The 26,516-nt window shown below is 42.0% G+C and overlaps 1 protein-coding gene across 4 annotated transcripts in view; it reads left to right on the forward strand.

The window, feature by feature from the left end:
* The window catches only part of NXPH1 (neurexophilin 1), a 163,069-nt gene extending 150,038 nt beyond the window's left edge, over nt 1-13,031 (forward strand). For all 4 annotated transcript variants that reach the window (XM_083468530.1, XM_083468529.1, XM_083468531.1 and 1 more), the window contains one exon: nt 10,996-13,031. In XM_083468530.1, coding sequence (XP_083324656.1) covers nt 10,996-11,757 — 762 coding nt within the window. In that variant the 3' untranslated portion in view covers nt 11,758-13,031. The remainder of the gene's footprint in view (nt 1-10,995) is intronic.
* Nucleotides 13,032-26,516: the final 13,485 nt, after the last annotated feature.

Here is a 26,516-nt window from a genome sequence, read left to right on the forward strand (position 1 = left end):
ACACCAGGTTAAAAAGTTTCCTCATCCCTGATGTATAGGAAAGAAAGCATATCTCAGAAATTTCAGTCAGTAGGAGTAAGTATAGTAACTGGCACTTATACCTGCTTGCTCATCCATGGTTACAGTCAGTGGTGGATTTACGTATAAGCTAAACAAGCTATAGCTTAGGGCCCCACTCTCTTGGGCCCCCCAAAAAGAATTAAAGAAAAAACAACAACTGGATGTTCATTTCCAAAATATAAGATAAAAAACAAAATAAAACCTATATACAGCAACAGTGTTTTGTGTTGTGTAGGCTTCTATGATGTAAATAATGGGCCCCGCCTGTTAGCCTGATCCTTAAAATACCACTGGTTTGCTCATTTCTATATACAGTGGTACCTTGGTTCTTAAAGTTAATCTGTTCTTAATTACCGCATAGCATATATTCAACACAACAATTTGTTGTTGACAAAGGACAGCTGGACATATAGGGCCCCATTACCTTCAGTAGCTTAGGGCCTCATCAAACCTAAATCTGGCCCTGGTTACTGTATTTTTCCATGTATAAGATGCCCCATGTATAGGGACAACCCCTATTTTTAAAAAATCAAAAACTAAGCAAACAAAATCCTAAAATAGAAGTGAAAATCTGGACAATAAATGGTGGGGGCAGAAAGGTGCAGAAGCTGTTCCCCCTCAGTGGCTGCTGCCACCGCCTTTCCATGTAAGCAATGGGCAGGAGGCTCCTAAGCAGGATGCTGAGGCAGAGCACGGGGACGGGGTGGGGGTTTGAGGGGGAGAGAAAAAGTGCAAGTAGAGATAGTCAAGGTAGCTCTTGGCAGCGGGTGCTCTCGGTCTGGTGGTCGAGTTGGCAGGGGCTGCAGGATGCGAGCCAGTCACCTCGTCTTATACACGAAAAAAATATGGTACTGATTGATTTGCATGTCTTGCCTTTCCTGGTTAAGAGCTTGAGCTATAAGCTGAAAGCCTCCATTTCACATCTCAGTTTAGCTTCATGAACCCAGTGAACAGCCTTAGGCAAATCACTATTTGAGCCCTCAGTAATCTAAGATCATGAACACCTGACAAAATTGTTGCAGAACAAACCCAGAACATTTTGATTACTTCAAGTGATATGTAGCTGTACCGGTGTGTGTGTGTGTGTGTGTGTGTGTGTGTGTGTGTGTGTGTGTGTAATTGCCAAAGCGGTGAATAGATAAAATCGACAAATGAAATTATGTTCATAAAACAAGTACAAAATACACCACAAATCAGGGGATCAGTGTAGACAATGCTGAGCTAGATGGACCAATGGATTAACTCTGTAAAAGGCAGCTTCCTATGTTACTGTGTTCATAATGCCTCAACGCAGCTGGATCACATGCCATGAAAAGCTTGGGTGAACAGATGAGTTTTATATAGTCAGCCAAACAGTGTGCATTTTGTTGCCTTCTTTTCCTTATCCATCTCCTCCTATTCTCGTTCAGTCCAGCTTACCCAGATGCTTACAAAAGCTGGTGTAAATTTTAATCTGTTTCAGTATTTTAACTTATTGTATGTTTCAATGTATTGCAATTTCCCCCGATAATATGGTTTTAGCTCTTTGTAAACCACTTTGATATTATTATTTTTTTACAATCAAGCAGTCTATAAATTTTATGAAATAAAAATGTCAATAGAAAAATTAATTAAAACCAAAGAGGTGAATAAGAGCAAGCCCTCTGCCTCTCTGGAACCATCATGTCATGCATTCCTTTGGGTCTAGCTACAGCCCGGAAGAGAGTCGGGTAGACTTACTATATAAGCTGTTTCTGAGTTTAATAAGTAATTTAATAAGTAAAAACTGAGTATAAATCTTCAAAGAAACAAATAAAAGCTACACAACAGCGCACGGATTTCTGGTTTCATTTTGCCTCAATTTGGCATCCTTGGGCCTTATGTGTTCTTGTTGCAATGAAACCAAACCTAAAACCCATCACTCATAATATTGTAGTCACAATTTAGCATATATTTTAAAAGAAAACATCAGTATGTTGTCTCTTACTCTGAGCAGAATGACTATTTTTGACTAGGTCTATATTATAACATACGTTGCGGCTCATATGAAAAAGGGCATCTTAAACCAGTGGCATATGTAAAGTGGAACGCAGTGCAGATTTTGATTAAAATGTTGCTCAGTGGCCTTTCAGGCAAATTCTAGAATTATTTAATATTCTTTTCTGCACATACGCGGGAAATGGCACAGGCAATATTAATAAAAGAGGGCTTACAGGAGTGTAGAATCAGGACACCAGTTCCTTGACAAATGTTATTTACCTAGCTAGAGTTTCATTTCATCGCAAAGAGAACTCTGTGATGCCTATATTATGCAGAGGCCTTAAAACTCTGTTGGACATTTTTAACCCACTCTAATTTATTCCAGGAAACTTTAATCCCCTGCAGAATGGAACTGCTGTGATTTTTTTCAAAAGTCATAATCATCTACCAAAGGCGGGCTGTGTGGGGGGGGGTGGGATGTGTAATGACGACATTGGCACTGGGCTTCAGGAGTTTAGTTTAAATTCATTCTAAAAATGTGAAGCAGAGGGCAAGAGTTAATCGGATATTTCATACAGTTAACATTTCAATCCTCCTCCAAATCTTTATAAATTTGCTTGCATCACTGCCATTTATGGCATGTTCTGACTGTGCACTTGCCAGAATTCGAAGGCTAAACATTGCAAGAAAGCACTTCTGGGATATCTCTTCTGAGTCTCGTAACTCATTTAGTATTTGGATCACATCCTATCTGGTACCCTAATGGTGTAATGTGCGCTAAGTTGAAAGTAAAGTGAGATGCTTTGACATATCAGGCATGCTGTAACTCTGTTATCTGACAAGCTATTATAATAGACTCGACTAACAGAAAAAGAAGAAATAAAATAAGAAAGGAGCTTTCAGAAGAACTGCAACGCAGTTCCCACACCAACCTTATTGGGTTTGTGGGCCCATTTGCAAACCAGGAAAACTGTTGTGAGCAACAGGCACACAAATACACACACACACACACACACACACACACACACACACACACCATAAGCACAGATTGCAAACTCTCATATTGGCTACAACAAGACTAATTTCAGTGCAGAGAAGGGTCGGAGAGGGGGCTTTGTGGGCACAAGGAAAGACATCTATGATCACATGCATGCCTGTGGGTTCTATGCTGGTGACCCTAGAAGGACTGCCTTCTTAAAGGTAAAGGTAAAGGTAAAGGGACCCCTGACCTTCTGATTGGCAAGTCCTAGGCTCTGTGGTTTAACTCACAGCGCCACCTGCGTCCCACTGCCTTCTTAGATGAAACCAAAGACCACCTAATCCTGCATTCTCTCTCTCTCTCTCTCTCTCTCTCTCTCTCTCTCTCTCTCTCTCTCTCTCTCTCTCTCGTGGTACCTTGGCTCTCAAACTTAATCCATTCCAGGAGTCTGTTCGACTCCCGAAACCATTCGAAAACCAAGATGCAGCTTTCAATTGGCTGCAGGACCTTCCTGCACTCAGTCAGAAGCCGTGGAAGCCATGTTGGGTGTTCGGCTTCTGAAAAACGTTTGCAATCTGGAACACTTACTTCCATGTTTGCGGCATTTGGGAGCCGATATGTTTGACAACTAAGCCGTTTGGGAACCAAGGTACCACTGTATACGCATAATAGTTTAATGAAGAGGGGGAAAGAGAGAAGAGAAAAGAATTAAAGTCAATAATATAAAATAAAAATAGTTATAAATAATAGTACTGTAATAATAAGAAGAAAATCCAACATCAGTCCACAATAAGAACATAAGGAGCACTAGCACACAAATCTTAAATTAAACCTATAAATTAATATAAGCCCTGTATACAACATTAAAGCCTCACATCAAATATAACTGATCTGTAGAAAAGACTTTTATGACCTGAAAATAGAAACGATGCATGTCCTTTTGTAACCCAATAAAATCTTTAATAAAAACAATTACAAAAAAGCAATAGATTAATTAATACAAGCCCTCTAAATGTCCAGATAGGTATCCACACAGATTTAATGTGTTTGAAATATGTTCAAATGTAGCCAGGACTATGAGGTCCTCAGACCATTGTGTAATAGATGATGGGCATTGTTCGTTCCAGGCCCAAAGTCTCTTAGCAACCATAAATGCATGCAAAATCCACTTTCGTTGTCCTGCTGTTAATCATCACACTACAGGAATATAATTTAAAAGTACAAGAACAGCTGCAAATATTAATGATTTCATAAATGCAAAACTGACATGGATAATAGCTTTAGACCAAAAAAGAATATATCCCTGGACATGCCCACATCATGTGCCACATCACATAAAGCTAATTGGGGGTGCCAACTTGAATAAAATATTGGGTGGAGGGGCCAGATAAGTCCCGCCCCACATAATCGATCACATGGTGCGACACACACACACAATTTGAATGGCAATGCCCATTAACATGGGGGTGGGAGCTGGCCCCCTCAAATATTTTATGGGGGGTGAAGGGACTTTGGTTCCTACGAGTTGGTTCCTATGAAGGTAATAGTCTTTGCCCAGTAGGATATCTGATTAAAAGTATATATGCAGCATAGGAATGCAGAGTCCCTGTTTATCTTGTCATGGCTAATAGATGTGGACAAATGGGGCCTGCAGAAGATTTGTAAACTGCCCCCCCCCCATCTGACTGGGTTGCCCCAACCACTCGGGGAGGATTCTTGCACATACAAAAATATAATAAAACATTAAAAACTACCTTCTGATGTCTTCTGAAGGTTGTATAGTTATTTATCTCCTTGATATCTGATGGGAAGGCGTTCTACAGGGAGGGTATGACTACTGAGAAGGCCTTCTGCCTGGTTCCTTGTAACCTCACTTCTTGCATTGAAGGAACCGCTAGACAGCCCTCGGAGCTGGATCTCAGTGTCTGGGTTGGATGACTGGGGTGGAGATGCTTTGTCAGGTATACAGGGTTGAGGATAAACCTATCTTCTAGGGATTTTTCAAATTCTTTTAAAAGACCTCCTGATCTGCACGCCCAAACTTGGCCCTCCAGATGTTTTGGGACTACAATTCCCATTATCCCTGACCGCTGGTCCTGTTAGCTAGGGATGATGGGAGCTGTAGTCCCAAAACATCTGGAGGGCCGAGTTTGGGGATGTCTCATTTAGTACATCCCATCGTAGTCAATTACGTGATGCATTAACGTTTGCTATATGACTTCCGGACCTCCTGTATGGTTCTGTGGTGGATTTTAGCACTTCAACAGTTTCAGTTCTTTAGGAACTCTGGAAGTGACTTCTATGTAGCCTGGTGCTTTAATATTTGTCAAATTTGTGGTTATCATCATCGTCTCTATGTTCAGTGTTTGGGACTGTTCCTTCCGCAGCTAAAACAGCAGCACAAGAGGGAGGAGTCAGCAGGCTTTGGGGGGGAAATGAAGGTTTGCAGAAGTGCAACAAACCATAATGTGGTCCTCTTTGTGCCGGTGGCAAGAAAGGTCAGAAAGAGGGCAGAAAATTCCAGTGAATTTAAGGGAGATTTGGAGGTCCAGATAGAAATAAATTGTACTGTATGTAGTCGTGGGGGTGCCCCATTTAGTCTTCCTTGCAATATATGGTTCTGATGGCTTATACAGAGGCTATGTGTTTGTGTGTTTTCTTTTAATCATATTTGTATGGCTTTGTCATGGTTTTTGGCTAGTACAGTCATACCTTGGTTTTCGAACAGCTTAGTTCTCAAACGTTTGGCTCCCGAACACCGCAAACCTGGAAGTGACTGCTCCGGTTTGCAAACTGTTTTTGGAAGCCGAATGTCTGACAGGGCTTCTGCAGCTTCCGATTGGCTGCAGGAGCTTCTTGCAGCCAATCAGAAGCCACACTTTGGTTTCTGAACATTTTGGAAGTTGAATGGACTCTATTCAACTTCCAAGGTAATACTGCACAATAAAATCTACTTTACTTTACTTTACTTTACTTTAGGGGAGAAAAATTCTAACCAGACAGGGAAGAAGGATCTCCAAGAAACAGCTTAATGAGATCTGGAAATGTTCAGTGCAAACAGGATGCTATTTGGGAGCGGGGAAATATTTTTATAAAAAAACTGGAGCAGGGGATGAAATGGCGTGACCAAGAGCACTTCATGCTGTAACATTATGCTGCAGATCCTATTTGTTTTGAGCTTTTAAAATGCGCTCCTTGAAACAATGTTTTAGATGTAGATCTTGTTCCAGAATCATCTGCTGTGAAGAGCAGTGGGAAGCATTCATTTGGCTTTTGTCTGCCAGTTCCCCACCATCCTTCAGTACACCTTTGTCATGTAACAATCTAGCCAGAGGAGCTTCTGTTCTGATGTAAGAAGACAAAAGCTCCTCTGCATGTGCTGGCAAGAGACAGCTCTCTTCTTTTTGGATTCTGACTCAAACCAATGCGGTAATGATACAGCTCTATAGTAACCTGGAAAGGCTGCAGGAAATCAAGACGCATTCTGGGCCTTTCTGGATTTCCTTCAAACCAATCTAATTTTCAGCCTGTGAAGTTTTAGTAGGCACTAGTTCGTATACATGACGGATGTCTTTGAGTATAAAACACCTCATGGGCTTTGACATAAATGAATGACTGAGCTTCCCCCTCAGGGGTCTCTGGGAAGAGACTAATACTCATGAAAAACACATCTAATGAAGTCAAGTGTCACTGCAGAAATGTCCCCAGCCTTTAAAAGCAGGTGACAGGGGTGTTCTCTTCAAGCTGAAGGAAACGAGGCAGACAGATCAATTCCCTAATCATGAAAATATACTCTGTCTTCTTAATATGCCCTTGGGCAAATTATGCCTCAGTCGAAACACTGGTAAAAAAAAACAGACTATCGAGCAGCGATATTTCATTATTGACGAAACATGGGTCACCAAGTGAAAGAGCTGCTAGATCACCTTGGTTTCAGTAATTATTTTCGGAAATGCTTTTGAAACTGGCTGCCACCCTGATCCTGAATCATTCATAGAGGTGCACCAGGTGAATAATGGCAGCCTTCAGGGGGGACTCACACGCAGCCTGCTGTATCATGGGCAAATCACAATGCCCTTGCAATCAGTTATTACCAGAAATTGTTTGGGTGCTCCGGATCCCCGAAACCGGGTTTCCCCATGAGTATTATAGCCCCCCCAATATGTATAGGCCATTTTTTCCCACCACAAGATGGTTGCAAAGTGGTTTACACAATGATCGAACCAATGATCCAGCCATCAAAATGATATGACGTTTTCAAAACAAACCGAAAGCACAGGTGAAAACAGCATTCCGTAGACAGGCTTAGTGAATGTCTGCTGAAATAGAAAAGTCTCTTGTCGAGCACTTGAAATCCAGCAGGTAGGGGTACTGCCTGATCTAAGCTGGAGAAGAAGGAGGAGGAGGAGGAGGAGGAGGAGGAGGAGTAGTAGTGATGGACAAGTCCAGAGGTGTACACGGCAAGTGTAATGGACATGATTCTTATGTTGGTATAGTAGACTACACTGCAGTTATGCAAAGGTTAGAGGCATTATCACAGTCCAAGCAGTAGCAGAGGATGTGGTGGAGCTCTGCCACTCACCAGTTTCCCTGCTGGTGCTCACTTGAAGGCAGAGAAGGAGGAAAGAGGCGGTGGTGAGGTCAGCATGGTGCAAACTCACCAGCAGAGTCATTTTTTTAAAATGCCACATTATGAAATATAAGAAGAAAAATAAAAAGAGACTAGTGACAGACATGGGGCTCTTCAATTCAGCAGTGCCCTGTGTGATGCTAAAATTTGGCATGTCCGCTGCTTCTTGCCCTCTGTTCTACAGCATTTTTGAGCCCCCCCCCCCCCGCAGCACAGCACCCAATGCAGCTGAATTGGTCAAGCTAGCCTAAAAAAAGACATGGACCCCCTAATCCCCCTCTCACTAACCTTTCCTCTAGTGATGACACAATTCAAATTAAAAACAATATAACCCTATCCCATCACACTTTTGACATTGCTGAACGTTGCAAGAGAAAGAGGTCTGCTTTTTTTGCAGCGGGATCCATTGCATACCACCTGAAAGTGTAGTTGCAGTCAGAGCATTTTCAAAATCTTCATCTTATAACTGGGAGCTTGTTTGCACAAAGCGTAAAATGAGCCAGTGTTAAAATTAGCTTGCTAGGACTCCATCCTAGAACAGAGGAGACTTTGTTGCTTAATCCTGCGGTGCACAACGCATTCAAACAGATGGCTTAGAAATGAGATTGAAGACAAAAGACCAAATATGTTCTGGGGGTGGGGGGACGACACAGAATTCACCGGCTAGCAGAAATCCCTGGTCCCCCCCTCCTTACAATTGCTGGGAATGGGATAGGGAACAGAGGCTAGTTAACTGCCCAGGTTCATATTCTGCTGACAAATTCAGGCATGATTGGCACATTTTCTCCCCTTTTTAAGCCACCTTCCTCCTAATTTGCTCTTGCTCCCAATATGCCGCTTAAGAATTATATTCTAAGTCTTCTCCCCTCTCTCCGTGACATCTTCATTGCTGCTTCATTAACTGGTGCACCATCAGTGCATTTCATTACAGCCTCTCTCCTCGCTCACTGTGCTGATCTCAAACACAGATACAAACCAGCTATCAAATGCTAGGCGGTATTTATCTTCCCTGCAATTCAAAAGAAGAGGAAATTGGCTAAATCATCCCAGGGGCAAACATACCCAGATTTGTCTCTTCCCATCTTCCTGCGCTCTTCAGCAGCTGGGGAGGATATTTAGTAAGGACGGTTGTAGGTGCTTCTTTATTTTATTTTAAGGATTACAGATTTTGAGGGAGTCCACACAGCAGAGTATCCCTTTGGGAAAGAGGAATCTGATGTAAAGCAATTCTCAACGAAGCAGCCAGCTAAAAAACTGGGGGATGCTAGAAAAGGGAAAGAGCTCCCTGTCTGCTTCCAAAATGCCTTGGCATTTGCATAGAGTAGGAATCTTCAGGTCCCCCCCCTTTTCTTTTAGTGGAGAGAAGTTGGTTAGAGTGGCAAGTAAGTGCCATTGTGCTCAGGCTTTGCTTGTGGGCTTCCCAAGGGCATCTGGTGGCCCACTGCCAGATCAACGTGCTAGACTAGAAGGTGCTGTGTTCAGATCCAGCACGGCTCTTCTTATGTTCTGATCAATTTCTACTAATAATGATGACTATGACGCAGGTGGCGCTGTGGTCTAAACCACTGAGCCTCTTGGGCTTGCTGATTGGAAGGATGGCAGTTTGAATCCCCATGATAGGGTGAGCTCCCGTTGCTCTGTATCAGCTGCTGAAGTTCGAAAGCATACCACTGCAAGTAGATAAATAGGTACCACTGTGGCCGGAAGGAAAATGGGGTTTCCGTGCGCTCTGGTTTCCATCACGGTGTTCCATTGTGCCAGAAGCAGTTTAGTCATGCTGGCCACATGACCTGGAAAGCTGTCTGTGGACAAATGCTGGCTCCCTCAGACTGAATCGAGATGAGTGCCACAACCCCATAGTCGCCTTTGACTGGACTTAACCATCCAGGTGTCCTTTACCGTTACTGTTTTACTATGATGTATTGGGGAGTTTTTAATGTTTTATGCTTTATTATGTTTATATGTGTTGGAAGCTATCCAGAGTGACTGGGACAACCCAGCCAGATGGGTGTGATATAGAACAACAACAACAACAACAACAACAACAACAACACATTATAGGCAGTGTGTCTCTGCATGCTTATTGTAGGGAAGTGCAAGAGGGGACAGCAAGTTTCTGACCTGTCTTTTTTAAAGTCCTCATGAAAATTAATTTTTATATGCAATTTCCCATAATATTTGTGTGTGTTATTTTACAAAAATAATATATGCATTTTAAGGCAAACTTTACACCTGGATATGCATTTTTGTGTGCCTTATTTGGCTGGAGAACTGCACTGCAAAATTCAAAGAAGGGCTGTGGTTTGAAGGCTGGCTATGTTTCGGTTCACATATTCTTTGGGGAAGTGCAAATTAGGTAGGTTTATCTTTACATGTGAACTGAATGGAATTTCTCCCTCATCCCTAGATGGCCTGAATCATATGTTCTTTTGTCCTTAAGATAACAGGAGGGGATGGCAGCTCAAAACTCCTATGATGACACCTTCCCAATTCCCCAGGTCCTTTGAATGTACAGGCTCAGTCTGTCGCATCGGTTTCTGATTCCTAGAAACAATGATTAATATTATACTGAGCCACTGTGAAATTTTTGGAAGTAACAGTTGAGCTGTGGTGCTGTGAATGAATTGTCTTGGTATGAGGACTGTACTTCACCTCATCTTTCATGACCCGAATAAAATAAATTTCTTCTTCTTGTGGGTTCAGGTGTCGATTTGCTTCCCCTTTCAGATGTTATTGTGGCAAGCATGTTTTTTTTCTGGACCTAAGTGAGAAGGGGGGGAAAAGAGGAAAACCTTTACAAATAACAAATTTATTTATAAATTCTGCTAATACAGACTATATGACAACCTTTATTTAGCATGGATGCTGTGCCAGAATCAGCACAGAACAGAGAGCACCCAGGATTAATCCCTACCCAAAGGATTTCAATCTACCTTTCATAGGCAAGGTGAGGTCAAGGGCTTGACAAACACCCAATTCAGATGATAAGCTAAGGGTTCTGTATTATGGTTTATATCACAGGTGATCCTTCAGGTGGAACACAATTCTCACCATGCCTTTGAGTTACCTGTGATCTAAGCAGCGGATTACAATATTGTCTAAACTGGGCCAATGAGTTGTGGGGTGAATTGAGGGAAGTCAGGTGAAGGCTTTGCTAAAGCGTTTTAAAGAGGGTGATTGGCCTGAAGAAAAGAAAGCTGCAAGCTTTCTCAAGATGGATTTGGAATGACCCGTAGTGTGTGTGAATGTATCCCACGTAGAAGAAATGCATAAGGGGAAAAATTCATTGCATTCTTTTTTGAGACCTACATAGCACTTAAACACATATCCCTACCTAAACGTGTATTTTCCTTTATCTTACTTTCAGGTCACATGCGCAAATCTAACCAGTGGTGGAAAATCAGAACTTCTAAAATCAGGTGGTTCCAAATCCACGCTAAAGCACATATGGACAGAGAGTAGCAAAGACTTATCCATCAGCCGGCTGCTATCACAGACTTTCCATGGCAAAGAGAATGATACGGATTTGAGCCTGCGGTATGATGCCCCAGAAACATATTCCGAGCAAGATCTCTGGGAATGGCTGAGGAACTCCACAGACCTTCAAGAGCCTCGCCCCAGAGCAAAGAGACGGCCCATTGTCAAGACTGGGAAGTTTAAGAAAATGTTTGGCTGGGGCGATTTTCATTCCAACATCAAGACAGTCAAGTTAAACCTGTTGATAACTGGGAAAATAGTGGATCATGGCAATGGGACGTTTAGCGTTTACTTCAGGCATAATTCCACTGGCCAAGGGAATGTATCTGTGAGCTTGGTGCCCCCGACTAAAATTGTGGAGTTTGACTTGGCACAACAGACAGTGATTGATGCCAAAGATTCCAAGTCCTTTAACTGCCGCATTGAGTACGAGAAGGTCGACAAAGCCACCAAGAACACCCTCTGCAACTACGACCCTTCAAAAACATGTTATCAGGAGCAGACCCAAAGTCACGTCTCCTGGCTCTGCTCCAAACCGTTTAAAGTAATCTGTATTTACATTTCCTTTTATAGTACAGATTATAAACTAGTACAGAAGGTGTGTCCCGATTACAACTACCACAGTGACACGCCTTACTTCCCTTCAGGTTGAAGTGGGCCGCGCCTCTGAGACTGGACCCTGTGGAGTAAATAAATAAATACACAAATAAAATAACGCTAATTTTAAACAAAAATATGGGGGGAAATATGAAAGAGGTCACACGACAGGGCTGTTACCTCAAAGAAGAAGGCCACATCTCTTGCCTGGAATGTGTCTACACACTGCTGCTGATGTCAACTGGCTGCAAATATCTTAGCGGAAACCAGTCTAATGTCATTTCTGCCCAGTCAGTTCCATGTATATCAGTCCAGTTGTAAATCACTGTGGATTTTAAATGATACCACACACAATTTCTCTCTCTCTCTCTTTGTCTTTCTCTTTCTCCCTCTTTGCGGCTTGCAGATCTATCAAGATTCCTGTTAAGAGGGCATTCATTGTCTGATATATGATGTTTCAGGATAACCTATCATCGAGCAAAAAGGATTAACTAGACAGAGGATGTTTTGTTTTTGTTTTTCCACAGACTGTTATGGAAATCTTCTTTTACGGTCCTGAATACATGATAATCAATAATCCCCGTTCATACATCCTATCACTTGGAGTAGCTGTACTGGTAAATAATATTGTAGGAGTAAAATGCTTGTTAAAACAGGGGTTGGGTGGGAAATGTGTGTGTTTAGAGCTCAGTATTCCTCTTTATATGAACACAACAAAGTATATTGACTTTTCTTCAGCACCCAGTGGGCACATTCAAGGTGGTGTTAGGTGGGCCTTTTTTGGTGAAGGGAGCCTGTTGAACTAATAAAGATGAGCAAACATTTGGAATTTACATGTGAACAGAAAGTTACGATTTTGTAGTTTGGTGGTTATCACTCAACTGAGATACTCTCCAATTGCCATATAGGAAGGAGAATGCCTGATAGGTAACATGTAAGTTGTAAGTGTCCATCTTATCTTTATAACACAATATTGTAACAAACAAACAAACAAACAAACAAACAAACAAACAAACAAACAATATCCTAGTCTTCATTTGTATGAATGGTTTGTATTGTACATAGTTTAACCTGTGTTATTTGAGCTGCTTATTAATATTAACTTGTAATTGTCTCTCTGCTTGTTATTGGTTAAAAACAAGGAAATGAGGAATTCATTTTATCAATGTAGCTGTAAACTCCATTTAAGATGACAGAATTATGTACAAAGCATTTATTCAGCTAAAGTATTGTTGAAAGCTATACAACTTACAACATTTACAATCTGTCTGTATTTAGATCTTTTGTTTCCAGGTGAAAACAATTGAAATGTACATAAAAAAAATAAAACACTTGAATTCGAGTTTCAATATGCACTCTGTAGATGGTGGTTTACAATAGTGCTGACAGGCAGAAGATACATGGATGGTGGTGGCACCTTCAGTCGCAAAAGTTGCTCCATCCAGACCAGATTCTTTATCATATGTAATGGCGACCACTTTTCAATGCAGAAAGAAGTGTACAATTCCTATCTTATTTATCAACAGAACAACTCCATGAACAAGTTAGCTAGAACCCCATGGATAGGTTAGATGGGAACCTGATGGGCAGGTTAATGTGGTGGTGGTAGACCTGTGCATCAGAGAGTAAGGTTATTACCAGTTTCCAATAAAGTAGAGGAGATGGGATTTTAAAGGGCAGCATGGGTAGATCTGTGAGTCTCCTGTCTTTTCTTTCCTCCTTCCACTGCTTCTCCCTGGAGTTTTGATGCACCTCCAATATCTAGGGCTTGCCAATCAGAAGGTCGGCGGTTCGAATCCCCCCAACGGGGTGAGCTCCCATTGCTCGGTCCCTGCTCCTGCCCACCTAGCAGTTCGAAAGCACATCAAAGTACAAGTAGATAAATAGGTACTGCTCCTGTGGGAAGGTAAACGGCATTTCCATGCGCTGCTCTGGTTCGCCAGAAGCGGCTTAGTCATGCTGGCCACATGACCCGGAAGCTGTAAGCCGGCTCCCTCGGCCAGTAAAGTAAGATGAGCGCCGCAACCTCAGAGTCATCCGCGACTGGATCTAATGGTCAGGGATACCTTTAGCTTTACTAATGAAAAAACCACACACACCCTGAAGCTTCATGTGAAGAATGCATGTAGGGAATGCTCTCACATTGTCCATGCTGCTCTTTATATCGGTGTCCAGAAACAGGCCCATCTGGTAGTTTCTGACACTAAAAGATTGCCCTGATTCTCACATGCAATCAGTCTCAGGGAAGCCCTTTGAACATGGAACCCCCTGGAAGTGGCTCCATACTGTTGATATGTTAGTGGAGAGCCACACAGTACATGTGACTTTGGACAGACAACAACACACTACATGAAATAAAAATAAAATGTGGTAATATGATGAGGGTAGTTGAACAATACATGTGCGCACACACATTCCCATCTATTTATCACATTTGTTTTTCATGCTTCTTTGTAGGAGCTTGCACTGATATCATGGTTGCCCACTTTTATATTTACAGCAACCAGATTGAGGGGTGATGGATTGCCCAAAGTCTCCCCATGAGCTTCACAGCTGATTTGAATGTAGGTATCAGGAGCCCAAGTCCACCACTTTCATGCTTACCTAAGATGGAATTTAGACATGTATGCATTACACTGAGAAGATTCTTGGTTCATCTACTTCAGGAATAATGTCCTCAAACTGGTGGCCATTTTCTAAGGCCACCATTTCCTCCAGTCCTATTAACTTGAGATCCATTTAACTGATGACGCTACCAGGGATCAAACCTGTGCTCTACTGGTGACAAGGAGCCTAGCTTTATCGTGCATAAAATGGCCTGCAGCTGATAGCAATAAATGGAGGTTTTTTTGGGGGGGGGAGGGAACCACCCGTGCATAGTTTGTGCAGTTTATTCATTCTCAGATTTATACTGACTTATTGAAGAACAAGAAACAACAACAGGGTTCCACAACAGTATAATTTGTAGCCCGAACACACACACTGACACATGCACACACATACAACCAGATAGCTTTGAACTCTGGGGAGGAAATGTATTAAAACTGAAACTAGAATACAACAGGTCCTGCTCATTCATGTTGGGGCTTGGAGAAGATCTTCATTTTCTAATATCAGTGGGAGGGATGGAGGGCTCTTATGGACAGATGCACGTTAAGTCCAAACTTGGGTGGCAAAGTGTGCCTTGAAAAATCAAGCCATTAGCAGCCAGTTGACATCAGCATTGAGCTGCAAGTACTCAAAATTTACTTCTGACGGCACACCTTTCCATTGTCTCTCTAGACAGACGGATGCCAACAACTGATGTTTTCATAGACAATGCTATGGAACAGTTATTCACCCGCACCCTGACAATATATGGCCCATGACATCATCCAGAAGGTGGGCTTCCCTGATACAAGTTGAGTTGGAATCCCATAAGTACTTCTATTGCTCTGAAGCACAGTCATCCATAGACTTTGACTGACTAGGCAGAGAAGAGAGCAACAGCCCTAGGAGATAATATGAATTAAGCGATCATGCTATTGCAAACAGAAACCCATTGTTTTAAGAGCTGTTTGAGTGTGCACACACACATATGTACTGTATATGTATATGTGCATAAGAGAGATGTGTGCCTCTAGTTTTAACCCAGATATGAAACTGTGCCCACATATCAAAAAGTGAAATTCCAGGCCATTTGGATATTTATTGGAATCTTGTTTCCAACATTTCCTCACAAAGCTTGAAATACTTTCACAACATCAGTACTATAAAAATGTGAGGTTTTAAAAATGATTTCAGTAGCCAAACCAAGGCCAATCATGGAAATAGATTTTAGCTTCCTCCCTGTTTTATTCCTATGCTACATTCTGAGACTGGTAGATTCCAGACCAAGCAAAATATCCGCCACTCACACCCAAGACATATCTGGATCTGGTTCCATGGATTTTTTTTTTAAAAAAATCTGACTAAAGAGGCTTGTATCTCAGAGGGCAGTAATTCAGTCAGGGGATACGCTATCTGTGAATCAAATGTGCTCATTATTTCGCCTTCCAAATGCATTTGCATGATTAGACAAATCATATTTTTCTGGACATAATAATCTGCTTGTTGATGTTATTTTTGTAGCAATTGTCTTGCGCTGTGTTGGAATTCAATTAGCAAGAGCGGTGTACTAATAAGTTTTTAAAATCATGTATATTTATTTTTCATTTTGCTTGTCTGGTTCCTTGCTGCAGTTTGAGTTATTTTAAAATATAGTTTCCCTTGCTTAGAATTTTGCATAGTCGTTTGGTCATCAGAACCGCAAATCTGAAGTCTCCAGTAAGACTAAATTGGACAGGAGATTTTATGAGTCCTGAATAAAATGATGGATTGAGTATAGACGCTTTTTGCATTCAAGAGCCCACTGTAAAGTCCTCTCTCTTGTGAACTCTGATTCTGGATGCTTTTCAAGTTAAATATACAGAAGCAAAATCCCTGCATTTTATATTGGTCTTAGACTCATACAGCAACAGAACTAGAATGGACCAAAATATCATCTTGACGCTCCAAGTATAGGCCAATCTTCACTTTGCCAACAATCATGCAACCTTAACATTTTCTAATTTGTGACATGAATACCTTTTCATATCTCTCTAGACTTGCTTCGTATTGTTCCAAATTGTATTTCTGAAAGAGAATAAAAAGATGGGTGTCTGTATTGGAATGATAATCAACACTAACCCTTTGCTTTGATTTTTCCATTCTTCTTGCAGCCCAAATCTAATCACGTTTCCTTGAAAGTAAGTTGTGTACTAAGTTCAACAGGACTTACTTTGTACTAGAGCTTCTGTTTAGATCATTGAACAAGTGCAGGAGACCTTACCAAATATTTCACATAAATCCTAACACAATCTAGCATGCTTGTTTTTCAGCATAGCCTTAAGAAGTTTATGATTTGTAATACTTTAGAGCCATGACTAGAAATCCATGGATTTGGGTAGACTTCCTTGTTCCAAATATTGTGTTTGTTAAAAGCAAATAGAAGTAGAGGACTGATACAACATATAGCTACCGTCATTTCTTAGGTGTGTTCTTTCTTTCCCATGATGTTATTTGTATTATCTCACCATGTCACAGAATTAAAGTTCTCCGTTGGGTTCATAATATTGCCATGTGTTATGTGCTAAATATTTTCTTGAGTGTTTATTGTAACTGATGGCATGAGCCTCTGTATCTTTTTGAGTATGTAGACTTGTGTTATATAGTCATAACCAGAGGCCCATGTTACCACTATAGCCTAATGCTCATTACAGCAAATGAAAAATACTATGAGCTTTTTTCCAGATAGCTTACATACCAGCAGAATTACAGTGCGGAAGAGAAAGAAGTATAGAGGATTCAAATCTTGAACACACCATAGACATAAATCTACTCAGTTATACTCACAATTCCTTGTATAATATGAAGGCAACTGATATGTGAACATTGCTTGTCTTTCCGGAATAAATAAAACAATGTTTTGCAGAAGACTTGTTACTTCTGTTCCATTTTTTAAAATAAGTAATCAACATGCAAAGGGTCTAGTGCATAGCTGTCAACTTACAGATTTGAAAATAAGGGACCAGCAGCCTTGAAAATAAGGGACCAGCAGCCAAAATAAGGGACCTGCAGCCTCACCTGTTCCAGGCACTCCAGTCTTCCTGTCCTCCCGCAATCTGGTCAAACTCATGCACGGTAGCTTTGAGAACACTGTCCAACCAACTTTGTAACCAGAGGTTCAACTGAATAGAATCTGAATCACATGCACCACAAGGCCTATGCAGCCTCAACTTAAGATGGCTCCCCGGCCTGGCTTTGCACTGCAAAGTTTGCAGCAGCACGTGCAACAAAATGGCGTCCAGCATTCAAAAAACCCCTCAGCTTGCATTAACTAGCCACATACAAGGCATGCAAGCTCCACCCCCCAGTCGTTTTTAGACTTCTTATTGGGTGAGCAACACAGCCAAGCAACACAGTTGGAGCCTCCCTCCTCCCTGGCCGGCAGGGAGGGAGGGAGGGAGGGAGAGGAGCTGCTTCCTTTGAAATTTAAGGGACATCATTTAAGGGAAATTTAAGGGACATCCATCAATAAGGGACAGCAGCGGGACATGGCACTGGAATAAGGGACTGTCCCTTCAAATAAGGGACACTTGACAGCTATGCTAGTTCTTGTGACAAAAATATCAGTGGATTTACAGAATCTGTCACCCTCACATAACATAAACATATTCCATTTTCTGGTGTGTTCGACCTCATTTGAGCATTTATCAAGTCATTCTTCTCAAACCACATTTTTCAGCAACATGTGTACCTGTGTAGAACTACTGGTAAACCTGTTGAATTGCTGCTTCCTTCAGAGGCAGTTGCTGCTTTCCTGCTACGGTTGTTTAGTGCGTTGAAATCACTATGGTTTGCTATATCTGGGGTAGCTAACAAGTTCCATAGATTCATTGCAAGCAATGGACTTTGAACATGGCCACCAAGAAGTAATCCAGAACAAGCAAGAGAATATGTCCACTAGCCAGTGCTTCATGTATTCCAAAAATAAAAATAAAATAAGAAAGAAAGAAAAAAGTCAAGGTAGCCAATGAGTTTAAAAAATCTATGACTTACATAAAACAAATCTAAAATGATAATGCTTTTAAAGTTTACAGTTGTTTTGTGTGTGTCATAGATTTATATTTAGCCTGAATTTTTAAAAATAGATTGATCTATCAAAGCATGCTGCACCAGTATCAGTGCTCATGTAACTTTACAAGGTATTGCAAGACAGAGTTTCTTCCTGAAGAATGGGAAAGCAGAGAAAACAGAAGAGGTTACACATATATAGGCAACCCTTCTCAGCATGGTAGCTTGTCAAAAACACACTCTAACCAAGTGAAGAACAAGGAAGCCATAAACCACATATTGAGCCAGACATTACCATGCCCTCCTACACTTGGATTGTTTATGAGTGGCAGCAAGACTCTGGTAACTTTCAATGAATCACACAGCTGGAACATACAGATCTTGAGTAGCACCGATTTAACAACCACTACATCAGCTGGTCATTGTAGTTCAGGAACATTTGGAGGGCCATAGGTTCCCCATCCCTGCACTCAATGGTTAGATCACAGGTAGCCAACAAGGCACCCTCCAGATGTTGTTGGAGGACAGCTCCCATCATCCTTGCTGTTATGCAGGCTGATGGGGGTTAGAACCAACAACATCTGGACGGCGCCATACCTCAAGGACCATCTCTCCCCATATGAACCTAACTCAGACCCCATGATGCTCATCTGAGGCCCTTCTCCGTGTGCCTCTTCCATGAGAGGACTGGAGGGCAGCAACGCAAGAAGAACCCTTTTCTGTAGTGGTACCTCGCTTGTGGAATGCTCTCTCCAGGAAGGCTTGCCTGGCACTCTCATTATAAATCTTTAGGCAAAAACATTCCTCTTCTCCCAGGCCTTTGGCTAATTAAACAATCTATGGCCTTTTAAACTTGGGGAGAGAGGGTATTGTTTTTGTTTGTTATTATGGTATGTATCTTTGTGTTTTTATATTGTAACCTGCCCTGTGATCTTTGGATGAAGGGCAGTATATAAATTTTAATGATGATGATGATGATGATGATGATGATAATAATAATAATAATACACCTGAGGCATTATTGAGTTAAGGGCACTCTTTGGGTTTGCCAGTCCAACTTGGCTTGAGGGGTTCAGGGGGTGGGTCTCAGGCTTGGCACACATGATTGTGTGAATCCCAGACTGGCAGGGTCACATTGTGCTTGTCAAGTCACATATGCAAAGCAAGGAGAGAGTTGTTCTCAATCCTTTGTTATGAAGCTGCCTTTAGATATGACCTGGGGGTGGGGGGAGGAATCTTTCCTCTTGCTATAGGGAAATTCCTGCCTGGACTATAATTTGATTGACTTTATTGATTGAATTTATTTTTCAGATCCTCTGTGTTATATTTTTAATATATATATAACATTTTCTCCCTATTCTGTGTTGTGAGTCTTTGTTTGTGGGTATGTTGGCAAGAAACATACCTGTGATATGTCTATGAGTTATCTAGGCAAAAAAGTCAGATACATCAACAGTGTAATAATCCTAGATGCATGTCTGCTCAGACCTATCTCCCACTGAATTCAATGGGCTTTATTTCTAGGTGTGCATGGGATTGCAGCCTAAATGTGTACCCACCCTCCCTGGATAAAGCAGAATGGCTTGTCCCAGAAAGATTTAATAAGACAGGTACTTAGGAAAGATGGTAGCAATGCAGAGAGCCCAGGGGCTGGTTTGTTGCCCAGCCTGCATCCCCTCTACACCCATGATTGGCTGGTGCTCCATCTTTTCATCAATGGCAACACTGCATTTCCAACATCCCCTGGCAATGTTATGCATTAATGGACCAGTGGGATAGCTCTTATCCAATAGACATGGTAGTGGTGGGAAATGTCAAATAAGTGAACTGTCATTCAATAGATACAGAATGTACAGCTGTAACATCATTGGGTTTGTGACTGCTATTAAGTAAAAATATGCTACCTTTCTTTAAATGCTCATGAGCTGTTTCATGGCAATGAGCTTTGGATGAGCCAAAATAGGGAATAAATGCAACCATTTAAAAATAAACCCTTTTTACTCTATCATTATTCTTTCAAATTATAGAATATTGTTTATGTACCTTGTTGTCCCTCATGGAACACACTTTGGTGCACCTGATATGCGAAATTCACACGTGGGACTGTGGGAATATGCTGGAGACATACACAGAGATGGTGGCTAATATATCAGGTCATGAGGCTTTAAATAATATGCACGCTTTACAGCTGGTCCTAAGAACAAAAAAAAAAAATTATACATATTTATTGCTGCACTGTGAAACTCTTTCCCCTAGATACCTTTCTTCAAATAGATGATTGTTTATTATGAACATACTTGCCTTGGCATTCCAAATAGCACCTTTTTGTTCATATTTATGAGAGATAGAGATCTATGTTAGAAAGACAGAAATAGAATATACGGCTGAAAAGCTGTTTTGTCACCCAAGTCCCTTAGCAAAATCCTTCTCCGTGTGATGATCATTAAAAGAGAAATAATGATTTACTTCCAAAAGGAAAAAGCGAACCCACTGAATATAAATTCAAAAGCTTTGCCCAAGTGTTTATTACTGTGAGAGTTCCTGATATCACACACAGCCTCTGCCCATTTTCTCACTGCAGTCTGCACCCCACATACTTCCTTCCAGAAGTTTTTTTCTGGGCTGGGCGTGCACGGGGCAGGGAATGATCCTTTCACAAATGCAGCATTGCATACAACCCCATCTCTCTCTCTCTCGCTCTGCCCCCAGGAAGGCAAGCTGTTTAAGTAGTAGATAAACTTACAGCAGACATGTGTAAGATGCTCCCGACTTTTTGTTATGAAAAGCAGTCACAGGAGGATGCAAGTGGAGGCAAAAGAACAGTGGTGTATGCAGGGCACCCATGGGGGCAACACCTCTTCAGCTTCTATGGTCCAAGGCAGCTGCTTAACCCACCTCATTGGCAGGCTGGCCCTAATATGTGTGTGATTTACTTGCTACCCTGATGTTTTTCAAGTAAGCTAAACCTCTAATCAAAGAGTTGGGAACCTCAGGCATGCAGCCCTCCACTCCTCTCTCATTGACCTTCAGGACTCTCCTATGCCCCACCCCTGTGAAGTGGCTACACTTCACACCCTCCTTGAATACTTTTTCTTGGCAAGAATGTGTCCTTTGATAATTTCATTCGCTTACCTGGACAGGGGATAGAGAGAGATGTGTGTAGTAGCACCTAGCCTATTGTGCAAAGGTAATATTTACACCTGTTGCTCTGCCCACTCTTGACTCTGGCCCCCACCCACCACTGGGACATGACAACCACCCCCACTAGAAAGTTGCACGGAAGGTGTTCAAAGGGGTTCCTCATTTCTGATCTAACCTATCTTGTTCCACAGGCTCTTTTGGCCTCCAATATGGTATGCAATACAGTACAAGATGCTGTTTCTTCACAACATTAGTTATTGTGTTGAAAGGAGGTTTCTGTGTCACACCTTTCAGAATCCAGCTAAGGAGAACCCTCACCCAACTCACAGAGGGCTGAATATGCGTTAGATTTGGGAGGCTGAATCCATTCACCACAAGTGGGTCTAGACCAGAGATGGGGAACCTGTGGCCCTCAAGATGCTGGACTCCAGCTCCCATCAGCCTCAGCCAGCATAGCCCATGGTCAGGTATGATGGGAGCTGGAGCAACAGCTAGAGAGCCACAGATTCCCCATTCTTTGTCTAGAGCAGGTATGTTGATTGTGGGGTGTCCCTGACTGATCGTGTGATCCTTATCTTTGGCTCTCCCTCCCCCCAAAAAGCTCAGCAAAGGTCAATCCAATGCGTAGATCATGGGCAGGGCAGGCTGGAGGCCTGGGCAGGCCGGGTCGTCCTCTTATATACCTGCTGGGATTGACAAGGCATATGACCCTCACCTGAATCTCGTAGCTCTCCTGACTAGTGCTTTGGTCTGCAGTCACAGTGTGGAACTAAAGGATGAGATTGCCCACCAGATACCAGGCACTCTACTATTCAATACCAGCACTCTAGTAATCAATTTTAATCTAGAATTTAAATTCTCAAAATTTTCTTATTTGTTATTTCGAGCAAGTAAACTACTGCTCTCACTTCATTACAAACAGTATTTCTACCTGCAACACATTTGAGCAAACCTGCTCCTCTTCCTTTCACAGATATTTTGTTGCCATTGCAACTGTAGCTGCCTCTCATTAGTTATCATTTAACTCTTGGGGAAAATGATTAGCATCACACGTCATGTGAATGGAAGTTGCTGAACCAGTTAACCAACTAGAGGGATTACTGTTAATAGCACCAGTTTTCCTATAACTTGATATTGCTGGACAGTTTTGATGAACTGCAAAAGCATTTTTAGTTTGCTTTTTGTTGTATGATTCCTTGCAGCAGCACTGGGGAGAGGGCAGGCTGGTGAAGCCCCCTAGATTTAGAGGCCTGAGTTGCCCTGCCCTTGCATGAAGTCTTGGGTTTGCAATTTTGGGAGAGGGGAGGGCTGGTGAGCCCCCCTAGATTTAGAGGCCCAAGTTTATCCTGCCCTCGCATGAAGTCTTGGGTTTGCAATTTTGGGAGAGGGGAGACTACCCGCTTGGGAGCGGGAGGGCTGGCGAACCCCCCTAGATTTAGAGGCCCCAGGCTTCAGCCTACTTAGCCTATACATAAATCATAAATACATACATAAATCTGGCACTGCTCAAGAGGTGATAATTAAGTGAACTTTAACAATACAATGTTTCAAGACCACAAAGGTAACCAATACCATGACTTACCTATAGGACATCTTGCTGTTTGAAGGCATTTCCTATGTGCAGTTGTTTGGTTGGTGACACTAATTTTCACTTAGCTTGTTTTTTGTTTTACTTTGGTTTCCTTCAATAGCCTGTGGTTTGGCTCATGTCTGAAGCACCTGTGCCTATTAAATTTTTCACTGCATTTGCTCTCTGGTATGGATTGGACAGCTTGGTCTTTGTTGAGCTGATAGGGGTCCAACTTTTTGACAAAAGCCCAACTTACAAGACACTTCACTGCTCCTTTTAAGTGAACTAGATATTTATTTATTATCTCCAGTGCTATTTTCTAGAAAAAGAGGTGCCAGAACTCACTATGAACACCTCCCTTGTTTTCTTATAATGGCAATAGTGCCCACCTGAGAGGTGTCTGAACTGAGTTCTGGCAAGTTCCAGCTGAAAAAAACACCCTGATATGCATATGAACTGACTTCGACCCTGCAATCATATTCTAAGGCCTATTGTATTGTATTGTATTGTATTGTATTGTATTGTATTGTATTGTACAGTGGTACCTCGGGTTAAGTACTTAATTCGTTCTGGAGGTCCGTTCTTAACCTGAAACTGTTCTTAACCTGAGGTACCACTTTAGCTAATGGGGCCTCCTGCTGCCGCCACGCCACCAGAGCACGATTTTCTGTTCTCATCCTGAAGCAAAGTTCTTAACCTGATGTAATATTTCTGAGTTAGCGGAGTCTGTAACCTGAAGCGTATGTAACCCGAGGTACCACTGTATTGTATTGATTTATATACTGCCCTTCATCGTAAGATCTGAAGGTGGTTCACAAAACCCTTATTAGTGTGCCTCCTCCGTGAGAGGTCTGGAGGGTGGCAACACCAAAGTGGGCCTTTTCTGTGGTGGCTCCCTACTTGTGGAATGCTCTCCCCAGGCAGGCTTGCCTGGTGCCTTTGTCCCCTATTCAGGCATCAGCAAAAAAAAACAAAACCCCATTCCTCTTCTTTCAGGCCTTTGGCTAATTAAACAATCTACAGTGGTACCTCGGGTTAAGAACTTAATTCATTCCAGAGGTCCGTTCTTAACCTGAAACAGTTCTTAACCTGAAGCATCACTTTAGCTAATGGGGGCTCCCGCTGCCTCCAGAGTACAATTTCTGTTCTCATCCTGAAGCAAAGTTCTTAACCTAAGATGCTATTCCTGAGTTAGCAGAGTCTGTAACCTGAAGCATCTGTAAGCCAAGGTACCACTGTATGGCCTTTTAAACTGTGGGGGTTATTTTGATTGTTATTATGGTATGCATTTTTGTGTTGTTATATTGTAAACTGCCCTGTGATCTTTGGATGAAGGGTGGTATAGAAATTTAATAAATAATAATAATAGCATTTATTTTGAATCAAATGCATCTGATTTCAATATCATTCTTAGGAACGAAACTCAAATCCAGACCTTCGGTATGAATTAATCTGCTGATGCAAGCTGTATGTTGTTGTTTTTTCATTTGAGAGATATTGGTGATGTGCTTAGCAATTAATAAGAGCAACCTTGCAGCTGACAATACACATTCATTTCAACAACTTATTTAGTCATTTAGTGCAACAGACCAGCGTGGTCTCAAATAGCGCCATCTGGTGACTTCAAATACATTTTCTAGGCTATGAAGGGATATAGAAAGTGAAGTGTATGCCATTTCCTGCCCTATCCTAGCACCTCTGCTTTAGCCCAAGAGTACTCAAATATGCTATACTATACTTTGAGAGAGAGAGAGAGAAATCATATACCTGCTATCAGACATGCTATCTTTATTTACGATGACAGACAGAAGCTGCATGAATGGATAAGCAACTCCTATATCTATGAACTGCTGGACAGTTATGGTTCACTGCGTGCTTGAGTTATACTTGGGCAATTTGGCACATATCATGTAGAAAACGCAGTAAACTGCTCGCTCATGATTTTGCTGAGATTTTTGCGAAGCTGTCATTCTTATTTTCGGCTTTCACTCGACTGAGATTAAACATCTCGTCTATTCCCTTCTCCATCCTTCTGCAACCACCGCTGCTAAATTTCTAGATGTGCTTGGGGAGTCGAAATCAACATAATAGCTACAAATTCACCCATCCCGTGGGTTTGTCTAGACAACTGCAATGATTTTAAACAAAATGAAATGATTTCTTTTTGGGGGGAGGGTAAGCCTAATCAAGTCAGGAGCTTGCTTATTGTGTATTTGACAATGTCTCTGTTTTTAATAGGATCAGAACAGACAGTCAGCAAAGGAATATACTGCCCATTGATAAAAGTGTTGCTAGCTTTCCTACAGATTACTTATGACGGTAGTCCTTCCTCTCCTTTTCCTTTCCTTTTTTTCTTTTTTTGGCTTCCAGCTTTTCTCTTTGCACAGAAAATCATCTTTACAAAACACATTGCAGTTCATTTCACACTGTGTTAATTGTGTAACACACTGTAACTATTACCTCTACCAGTCACAATTGCTTGTCTAATGGAAAATGATGAATTTAACAAGGAATTATGAGATCTGTTTGATCCTGGAATGAACATGTGGCTAATGATGCCTGTTGGTTGAAACACACTTCTCTTATGCCATTTTTTTTAAAAAGGAACTGAACAGGAGAAATACTGTATAAAATAAATCAGAACAGTAACTGCCCATTTTCAACTTACTGAAGAAATGTTTCCCAGGCAGGTCGACATCGAGCCAATTCATACATTCAGGGGAAAGCATATGGTACAACTAACCCAAGCCTGGACCACCACAACATGCATGTAAGGATGGCCTTTTTCCAAGTTCTCCCACATCACAATATCCCCTGTGTGGCACTTAATTTGACAACAGCAGCTCATTGATTTTAGAATTGTAATTCTAAGGTCTCCCAAATCCACCTCTATGATTTCTGAGCTGCTAAACAAATCCTTCAGCAGGCAGAGAGGATGAGACCTCGGTTAGCAAAATCTACTATGACATCCAATCAGCCATGCACTGTGAGACGGTGGAGGGAAGGGATATAGTTCAGCAGCAGTACATATTTTACATGCAGAAAGTCCCAGGCTCAGTCTTGGCAGAATGATGTTGGTGGAAATGCTCCTTCAGGTATACTGGGTTGAGGCCGTTTAGGATAGGGGTCAGCAAAGTTTTTGCGGCTTGGGCCGGTTCACGGTCCTGCAGACGCCACGGTGGGCTGGAGTGCTATTTCTGGCGTACCATCTGGCTCAAAAGAGGCATGCACAGCTTCCCATTGGCTGCAGGAGCTTCCTGTAGCCAATGGGAAGCCGGCCAGCGTCACAGAAGGTGGTCCCCGCTCTGCTCCATGCTGGTTTAGTGCAGTGCACGGGAGCCAACCGAGAGGGCTGTGGGGGTCCCTGAGCAGACGGCAGGGGTCCATGAGCCGGTTAAATGACCCCCATGGGCCACTTGTGACCCATGGGCCTTAGGTTGCTGACCCCTGGTTTAGGGCTTTAAAGGTCA

Source organism: Podarcis liolepis, assembly GCF_965112155.1.
Source record: "Podarcis liolepis genome assembly, chromosome: 12".
Classification (NCBI taxonomy): Eukaryota; Metazoa; Chordata; class Lepidosauria; order Squamata; family Lacertidae; genus Podarcis; species Podarcis liolepis.